Raw genomic sequence first — 10,362 nt, forward strand, 5'->3', positions numbered from 1 at the left:
AAGATACAGATTACCAAAGCTGACTTAAAAAGAAATGGAAAATCTGAACAGACCTTATATAAAGACATTGAATTAGTAATGAAAAACTTTCACAAAGAAAAGCCTAAACCAAGATGAATTGTCAATTCAGGTGAATTCTGTCGAACATTAAAATAATTAACACCCATTCTTGACAAATTCTCCCAAAAAACAGGACTGGAGGGAACACTTTCTAAATTATTCTACAAGGCCAATATTACCCTGATAACAAACTAGACAAAGACATCACAAGCAGACTATAGACCAGTATTGCTGATGAATACAGATAAAAATCTTCCCAAAAATATTAGCAAACTGAGAGCAGGAATTAGAGTCCATACCAATAACCGGTAAATAAATGTGGGGAAATAGGGAGCACCTCAGTACAAGAGAATGCTGCGGGCCCCCTGGTGAACATGGAGGAAGTGTTGATGGTGGGAAAGCATCACTTTGCAACCGTCACAGTAAACACTGGATCAGACGAGAATTACCAACAGATGCCAGATCAAAGGGGAAACTGAGGACTGGCAGGATATTTGTATGGTCTTAAAGTTTCTTCCCACAGGATGCTTATTGTGGCAAGGGATTAAAAACACAAAAAGTAACTATAGAGGGGAGAAACTGGGCAAGATCTTGACCCAGTGATCAAAGTTAACATCAGCCGGGGGAGGGTATATCAGTGGTAGAGGGAGTTAAGTGCTCAGCATGCAAGAGGTCCTGTGTGCAATCCCCGGTCCCTCCGTTAAACACATCAATAAACCGACCAAACTACCTCCCGACTCCAAAATAAATAAATAAATAAATAACATCACCAATAGACACCATTTGCCTCCAGATAGCTGTGCAGGATCCCTATTGAGAATTAACAAGCTGAATCTAATTACAAGGAAACAGCAGATACACCCAAAATGAGGACCCTTCTACTGAAAAACAAAGAGGTGAGGCTGAGCAAGGGAGAGCGCACACATGCACGCGCACACACATACACACAATGCAGGTTAAGAGCTGGTGAAAACTGAACAAGGTCTATAGTCTAACAGTAATACACCAACGTCAACTCCTGATTCTGAATGCCACTACTGTCATGTAAGACGTCACTACTGGGGGAAGCTGGGTGAAGGGTTCTTCACTATTTTTGCAACTTACTGGAATTCTATTATTTTCCATAAAAAGTACAAAAATAATTTTTAAAAATTTAAGGGGAGAAGTATTCTCCAAAAAGTGTCAATGTCATAACAAAGAAAGGCTGTGGAAATGCTCAGAGGCAGCTAAAGAGACACGACTACTAAAAGCAATACCTGACCCTAGACTGGGTCCTGTCCTGGAGCCGGTAAAATGCTAAAAAGGACATTACTGGGTCAAATACAAAATTAGAATAAAAAGTGTAAACTACTGTATCAATGTTACATTCGCTGCAGTTATAACAGTAACATACAGTGACCTAAGTATTATGTAAGAGACCAACCCGGATCTTAAGAAACACAGACTAAAGTATTTAGGGCAAAGGGCCATTGAGGTATATAACTTACTGAGGAAAAAATCGGGAGGGGGGATGGAGTGTGGGGCAGGAGTATAAGTGATAAAGAAATTGGAACAAAATGTTAACAACAGGTGAATTTGGGTAAAGGACTTATGGGTGTTCAACATACTCTTTTTATTTTTTGCAGGTTTTTAAAGTTTCTAGGTTTGAAAGTATTTCTGACTACTGTAAAAAGTCAGAAAGAATGACTATTTACAACAAAATGGAGACTATGGACTGAACTATGTCCCTCACCACCTCCCCCTACACCCCCAAATTCACAGGCTGAAGCCCTAACGCAGTACCTTAGACGTGACTACCTGGAGAGTGCCTTTAAAGAGGTAATTAAGGTAAAACGAGGCCACAAGGGTGGGGCCCTGACCGATGATGACTGGTGTCCTCATGAGAGGAAGGACACCAGGGAAAAGTCGGCGTAAGGATATACCAAGAAGGTGGTCACCTGCAAGTCAAGGAGAGAGGCCTTGGGAAATCAACCTTGACCTTGGACTTCCAGGCTCTGAGGGAACTTTCCAGACTGAGGGACAATACATTTTTGTTTAAGCTACCTAGTGTGGAGTGTTTCATCACAGCAGCTCTAGTAAACTAACACAGAGGTAAACATAGGGTTTTTTTCCTTGCACCTTTCAAAATGGTACTCCGGAGAGGTGTTACAGGATGGTACTTCCCTGTGGAACAATTCGTCCACACTGCCTTTATCAGCACTGAGTCCTTTGTCACTGGATCTCAGCTCCGTGTCACCTTCTGAGGAAGCCTTTCTCCTATGTCAAGTAGTCCCCACCAGCCCTTGTCACTCACTTCATCACAGCATTTAGCACCAACCGAAATTAACTTTCTCACTTTTTAGTCTCCCCACGACCTTAGAAAAAGCAAACTCCCAAGTGCAGATGCTCTGACCGTCTTGTTCACAGCTGCGCTCCCAGCACCTAGAGGGCACAGTGCCTTACACACAACAGAGACTCCAGTGTCTGTCCAGTGAAGGAGGGAAAGAGCTCCAGCAAAAAGGCTCTGCCCATACGTGTGACCAGAGACAGAGCGTATATACCCGTCTCCCAAACTAGCACCAGGAACCATGGACATGCATTAAAATGCGGAAAAGTCACACTCAAAACCCAAGGACCTCAATCAAATCTTAGGAACTGTGGAGGTGGATAGATCCCACCTACCTCTTTCAAAGAAATAAAACGGCCTGTCTTTTAGCCAGAACAACGTAAAGTTCTTTAGTCTGGAAAAACAAACACTGAGTAAGAATTTTGTTGACGTTTACAAAACTATAATGCACAGAAAGGCATTAACCCCTAAAATTTCAAAACTATAATTAACTTCCAGTTATAAAATAAATAAGTCAGGGGGATGTAATGCACAGGATGGTAACTATAGTTGCTAAGAGAGTAGATTTCAAAAGTTTTCACCCACAAGAAAAAAAAATTTGTAACTATGTACGATGATAGATGTTAACTAGACTTGTAGTGATCATTCCACAATATATACAAATGTCAACTCATTGTGTTGTGTTGTACACCTGAATCTAGTGTTATATGTCAGTTACACCTCAATTTTTTTAAAAGCTATAAATGATCCCTGAAGCTAAAAAGCAATCACATTTCTAAGCCAGAGGAGTCCTATTTATAGAACAGTAACTTTAAAACATAAAATGGTTCAAGAAAAATTTAGATAAATTCACTTGTTAGGTAGTTTAGATAGAAATGAGCACTGGGCAGGGGGAGAGGAAGGGGAAAGGAACAATTCAGACCACAAGGAACCTGAGCTGTCAATCAACCAGAGCACAGGGAACCTGAGTTGTCTACCAATCAATCAGTCAATCATGAAACCAGAATATAAAAACAGGAAAAATGGGGGAACAGCGCCATTTTTCCTCTCTTGGTTGGCCTGCTCCCAATTCTCGGGAGCGCACTATCTCTTACTTTTTCACTTCACTAATAAAAATCTTGTTTATATCACACTTTCTGTCTCTCATCAAGTCTTTTTTTCGGGTGACTAACAACTGAGGTAATTCTTATTTTCCTTTTCCTGGTAACACACTGATCAAGTTGGGACTTTGATGAATTATATTTCTCATATTGTTATATTTACAACCTGGAGGCTAACCATCTCATCAAAAATACCTCTCTCAGCATTACCCGGGGACACAGATTAGCGAGCTGAACAGATCAACAGAGGTACCATCCCGTGTAACAATTCTCACTCCTTCCCCTAGATGAAATACACTTCTCCATTAATCATGTTAACTTTTCCTAAATAATCTAAAATACAGCTCAGTTTTCTTTGTAGGAAACCTACAGGTGAGAAAAAGATTAAAGCCAACCTTCGGAAATTTTACCCAAAAAATGGCACTGATACCTGAGTTCATACGGCATTCCTCCAGGTACCATCCTCAGCCCACCTCTTCCCAGAAGTTCACAGATAACCTAGAACACATGACCAAGCTTCCTGTGCTCTGTGGATGTCAAATAAAGTATATGAATGTACAACACTTTTTCCCAAGGAAGGAGGTCACCGGTTTCATTAAAGTCTTCAAGGGGACTCAAAAAAGCTTAAGAATCACTTCTCCACATACCCTTCCTGGCTATGAACTCATTCCCTTGGCTACAGTAGCTGAGTCCTGATAACTACCAAATCCCCACCCCACCCCTCTAGGCATCAAACCTTTGTAACCAACTCCCTGCTGCGCATCTTCCCCTGCGGGTCCCACACACCTCCTACTCCGCGTCCAGTACCGACCTCAGCAACTTCCCACCCTCGCCTGTTCTTCCTCCCGTGTCTCCCATCTCACTGACTGGTATCATCTCCCCAGCTCCCCAAGCCAAACTGGGGAAGGAAAAGCAGCGTTCCTGATCCTCCGGTCACCGAATCCTAACAACTCCACCCACTAATTATCTCTGAAGCATTACTTTTCTCCACCCCCACCTCCAACTGGCACAACTTAAAACCAGTAAGGGTCAAGGCATCTGGACCGTGGCGGCTGATGAGTAGCCGTTTTTCCCGTCCGTCTCGAGTGCAGCCCCTCTGCAATCCACTCTCTGCGCTCCAGTGTCTGGTCTAAAGCACCTATCAATAACTTCCCCATAGACGAGCACGGCAGGCCAGACCCCTTCCTACCTGGGCCTTGCTTACTTCACACACTACATTCCAGATGTACTGAATTACTTAAAGTGACCTAAGGCATCAGGGCATTACATTCTGGTCTTCAAATCTCCGTGAAGCAACACCCTCTGCCTGAAACAAACTACCCTTATGACTGCTGCTTTCACTTTCAGGTCCCAGTTTAAACATCATCCTTCCAACAAAGACGCCTTCCTGGTCCTGCTGTCACCGCCTTGGAGACTAACTTAAGTGTCCGTACGTTTCTGTAACACACCCTATGCTTACCACCACCACAAGTCACAGAGCACTGAACAATGTCTTTTTTCGTTATCACACCTAGCTCCCCATTAAAGTGTAAGCACCCAGAAAAGAGAAACATAACCATCCACCCACATCTCCAGTGCTTACGACAGTGGACACATACAAAAGGCAAGAATTCAAACAGTTAAGCATCTGAATGAGTGGACCACTCTTTGCATTTTCTAGGTACTTAATCACGTCCAGTGAACAAATGCTGCATCTACCTGAACAGTGTATGAGGATTTATCAAAAAGTTAAGTTTTCAGCAAACAGGGATTAAAAAGAAGCTACATCTCTATGTTTAAGAGTTAAAATAAATGCGCACTCCCCTGGCAGCAAATGTGCCCAACTCAAATACCTGCTGAAAAGATATCCATGGCTCGCTTCAACTCTCCTCCTGTTCTCTGGCTGCTATTCAAGTCCACAAGCGGAGTGGAAGGATCTCGCATGTACTCTAACTCAGTGGCAAACAACCCACCATCAACAAAGCGCTCAGGAGCAATGTAACAAGTTCTTCTCCGGGAAGTGTCAAAAAAATAGTTGAAATCCGCTGGGTTGTCCTCTGGAAGATACGTGGGTTTAAAGCTGGCAAAATCAGTTAGCAGGACCCAGTTCCAACTGGTGACCATGACATTCTCGGTCTTGATGTCCCCGTGACGGACTCCAGACTTGTGCGCTTGGTCCACAGCGGTCAGGATCTGGAAAGCCACCCAGCGCTTCTCCGTGTTGTTGAGGAAGGGACGGGTGCTGATGCGGTCGTAGAGGTTGTCTCGCACATACTGCCTGAAGAGCATGGCCGCTTTCTCGGACGCTTTTTCTGCTGCTTTCTGGAAAGGCAGACAGTTCTGTGCAGAATGAAGCCTGATTTTCAGTTCCTCAAGCTCCTGTTTATAGCTGGTTAGAGGCAAGGTGGGATCCTGAATGGCAAAGACCTTCACAACCACCAGGCCTTCTCGGTGCTTCGCTCGAGCAACTTTAAAAAAACGAGTACTCCCCAGACTCTTATCATATTCAAAGTCATGGATGTCTGAGAAATAACTCTCCACTGAGAGGATCTGGGAGGGAGCAATGCCAGCGAGCTGGTTTCCCATAGTGACAGCGAGTCCCTCCGGGTCAACGTTAGGGTACACCTATTTAAAAAAAAAAAAAAAGTGGGGAGAGGAAGGGGGGAGGGAGGAGAAAAAGAGAAAGGGAAAAAAAATAAACAAGCAATGAAACACCACTATTTACGTGGGCTCTTCCTAAAAGATGCACCGTATTTCTCTTCCACTGACAGCACTGCACTTAGCCTTCTAGAAGCCTGTAAATTTCAGACATATTTATCTAAAAACATCTTTTTACCTTGCCCTTTCCAGAAGCTGACCTATATTTAAGCAGTCCCTTTCAATATTAACTTGAAAATACCAGAATGTGTATTTTCTGGTCTTTAAATTTAAAATTTAATGAGCCTTTACTATGTGCTCAGTATTGTGCTCAGGGCTCTAAGAGTCACAAAAGTACTACATGACAGTCTCTGTCCAAGAACTTGTGCTCTCGAATATAAACCCAGGCACATTAAAAACGTAAACCTGACCAAGAGTCGCCTAGTATAAATAGGTCAGGCTACAAAACTCCAAAAGGCCAGCATATCCTGGCCCTTCCAGCCTAACTCTAGTGTGCCTTCCCACTCAGCTCACAGAAGTCACAGAGTTTCTTGATTTGCAACAGCGACAGGGAAGAAACCCTGGCAGAGCTGTTAAAGAAAAGTATACCAAAACACACGCTGGACAAACAGAGCCCAGGATTCTCCAGGCTCAGCCTCTGCAGAACATAAAAACAAAAACGGACACACGGCCATGCACACGTGCGAACATTTACCCTGGGACTCTGGGATGTGTTGCAAGTCGACCGCTACCTCGCCCTGAGGTCCTGGCGGGTTCTGGGCCGGGAAGGGAGTCGGCAGCCTGGCGCGTCTCCTCCACGAGAGCCCTCTTCAAAGGCAGGAGGTGGGATCCCGGGGAAGGGACGCGGAGAGGTCCAGGCTCCAGGACCCCGGTGGTCCGCGGGGAGGCGAGGAAGCTCCCGGGCCGCAGCGGACACAGCTGAGGAGATGCCGGCCCCTCCTCCGCCCCGTCGGCCACGGGATCCCGGGCCTCGCCCTCCTCTCGCGTGGACCTGGCCCTCGAGGCACTCCGACTCCTCGAGGGCCTCCCCACCCGCGGGCCGGCGGATCCTGGAAGGCAGGGACGGAGACAGTTCCAGGGAAGATCCGCCGCTCTCGCTGCTGCAGACGCCCCAAACACCGAGCTCCCGGGAAAGCCGCCGGCTCTGACCTCACTTCCTGTCGCGGGCGGAAGTGACGACGACGCCAGGCTTGAGGAAGAGCGCGAGTTTGGAGCTGGTTGCTAGGAAACGAAGGGGCGTGGCCTCGCGGCGGGCGCCCGAAGGAAGAAAGACGCTCTGACCGTAGACTGTTCGCCATCCTGCTCTTGTCGCTGATTCCAAACTCTGAAGCTTTCCGACATCTCCGAGACCTGCTCAGACGCCCTTCACCCAAGGACACTAGAACAGAGTTAAGAGAATTCACAGGCTTATTTAGGAAATTTAATACATCCCAGGTCAAATTGTGTAAGAGCTTAATAGAGATATAATTTGCATACTATTAAGTTCACCTGTTTAAAATACACAAATCAATGGGGTTTCACACATTTTAGTGCTATCATCCCTATAATCTAATTTTAAAACAGTTTCCTGAGCCCCAAAATGAAACCCTGTAACTATTAGCAGTCACTCCCCATCCACCCCATTGCTCCTCCCGTTGGAACCCCCAGGCAGTCACTAATCCGCTTTTCTGTTGTCTGTTCTGGACATTTCGTATAAACGGTAAACAACACGTGGTCTTTGAGACTGCTTTCATTTCACGTAATTTTGAGGATTATCCTTGCTGTGGCTCATATCAGCATTCCATTTCTTTTTATTGCCAAATATTCTAGTGTATGGATATTCCACATTTTGTTCATCCATTCATTCCGTGATAAACATTTGGGGGTTTCCACTTTTTGACTATTACGAATAGTGCTGCTGTGAATATTCATGTGTAAGGCTTTGAGTAGTCATATGTTTCCACTCCTCTTCAATAAGTGAGTGATTTGTGGAGTCACATGGTAACTCTATGTTTAACATGCTGAGAAACTGCCAAACTGTTTTCCAAAGTTGTTGTACCATTTTACATTCCTGCCAGCAATTTATGAGGACTCCAGTTTCTCCAAATCCTCAATGGCACGTGTTATTATCTATCTTTATAATTATAGCCACCTCTTGGGTGTGAAGTAGTATCTCATTGTGGTTTTTATTTGTGTTTTCCTAATGACTAATGATGTTGAGCAACTTTTCACGTCCTCACTGCTATTTTGTACATCTTCTTTGGAGTAATATCTATTCAAATCCTTTACCCATTTTCCAATCGGGTCATCTTTTTATTATTGAGTTTAAGAATTTTTATATATTTTGGATACAAGTCCCTTTCAGATTTGAAAATGGTTTTTCTCTGTGTTGTCTTTTCACTTTCTTATTGGTGTCTTTTGAAACAAAATTTTTTAATCCAGAGCTGATTTTTGTTTTTCATCCCAACAACATCCTCTTGTCCATTCTTCCCTGTTTCAGTAGACAGCACTGCTACCCACTGGATTCCTCAAACTACAGATTAGGAAATCCTTAGACTGTCCTCAGCATCCTTCTACTCTCTCTTTCCTTCAGTGACCCCACTCAATAATCACCTGCTCTTGCTAATTCCACCCCTAAATGTGCTCTGAAGCCACGCACTGCCATCTAAGCCAAACCAGGGCCTAAGCCAAACCACCATCATTGTTGTGATGTCTGGACTTTGAAACCTACTCAGAAAAGGCATTTCACCCCCACAATATTATTTTTTATACTTCTCCCATGATTTCTTCTGGGTCTTTTTGTATTTTAAAATTTCTTAAGTATGTGTTTTAATCATTGTAAAATTGTCTCAACATCTGACATGGCTACTACTCCAGTCATCTTGTTTAAAATGCAACTATAATTATGACATCTATGCTTACATCCTTCCAGATTCTCCCCCTTGTTTTTAGGCTAATATTAAAAATCCTTAATTTGGCCTACAAAACGCTGCATGAGCTGACCCCTGCCCACACTGCCAAAATCTGCTTATCTTTCAAGTTCCAGATTAAGTAGCAACACTTCAGAAAAGTCTCCCCTAAAGCATCCCCCACCCCAGCCAACTTCCACCAGTATATAATAATATATTAAAAAGTTCATGGACCCTGAACTTTTTCCTTATAGCCTTTATTATCATTGAGATCATTTAATTTTAGGACGTAACTATTTGCTTAATGTCTGTTTTCCCACCGGGCCATAAACCCCCTGAGAACAATATTTTTGTAATTCTTACTCAACACCTAGAGCAGTATCTGGCATCTTGTAGGCATTCAACAGATACTTGATGAATCAATAGGTGTGGCCTTGTCAGGTTTGTGACCATTAACGCCAAGGTCATGAGACCTAGGACAAAGAATGTCTAAAATACACATTTAGAATTAGTATACACATACAGTTATTTAGCTGATAATAATTAAAGATTATGTTTACATTTCAGACTCTGAACACCATGTAAGTGCTTTAAGCATCTCTCCAGTAGAGAACTCAGGGTGTAGAAATGAAATAAATCTGTCTGAATTTAGATTACTGTTGCATTTTCTCCACATCTATTTTTTTTTGCACCACTACATTTTGTGAAATAACTCATGAAATATTTTTAATACCTTCTATACTCACCTCTATGGTTTTCTTTCCTTTTCTTTCTTTTTTTCTGTTTTTAAATAGCAATCATGGCTACCAATGAGGCTTTTGAAAAGGAATCTCACCTGGTGCTTTACAGAGTAAATAAAAAATTATAAAATTTGCTTGCCACTGGTGCAGTAAAAAGAAGAAAGCGCCCGCAAACACTCCTCTGTCCTCTGGCTAGTGGCCTCTCAGCTGCATTGTGGCAGTGACGAAAAAAATAGATGTTTCTGGAAAAAAGCTGCCCTATAGAAACTCTATTTTCCAGCCCCACCCCATCCCTCCCCTTGCATCTAAGTGGGGCCACTGGACTAGCTCTGTGAAGTGCATGTGGAAATGATGTGTTTCCTTCTGAGTCAAGGCAGTTAAGAGGACAGTGACTTTCTCCACTCTCCTCTCCTTTCAGCCTAGATGCAGGGTCTCAAAGCCTTAGGGAACGCGAGAGTCGCACAGCGGTAGGAGCCTGTGTCCCTGAGGTGCAGCCTGGAGGAAGACCGCCTGTTAAACAGCAATACCCATGGAGCGCTTTTACACAAGCAAAGCAAACACCTGCGTCTTCAGCGTACTGACCAGGGATCTCGGCCTCCTTAATAACAGAA

General features: G+C 43.7%; 1 protein-coding gene across 1 annotated transcript in view; it reads right to left on the reverse strand.

The window, feature by feature from the left end:
- The window catches only part of PIK3R4 (phosphoinositide-3-kinase regulatory subunit 4), a 70,601-nt gene extending 63,324 nt beyond the window's left edge, over positions 1-7,277 (reverse strand). The window contains exons 1-2 of the mRNA XM_045521378.2: positions 6,818-7,277; positions 5,319-6,090 (exon numbers count right to left, since the gene is read on the reverse strand). Of these exons, the coding sequence (XP_045377334.2) occupies positions 5,319-6,051 (733 nt within the window). The 5' untranslated portion in view covers positions 6,052-6,090; positions 6,818-7,277. The remainder of the gene's footprint in view (positions 1-5,318; positions 6,091-6,817) is intronic.
- Between the last annotated feature and the right edge of the window lie 3,085 nt (positions 7,278-10,362).

This window comes from Camelus bactrianus, chromosome 1, assembly GCF_048773025.1.
Source record: "Camelus bactrianus isolate YW-2024 breed Bactrian camel chromosome 1, ASM4877302v1, whole genome shotgun sequence".
NCBI lineage: Eukaryota > Metazoa > Chordata > Mammalia > Artiodactyla > Camelidae > Camelus > Camelus bactrianus.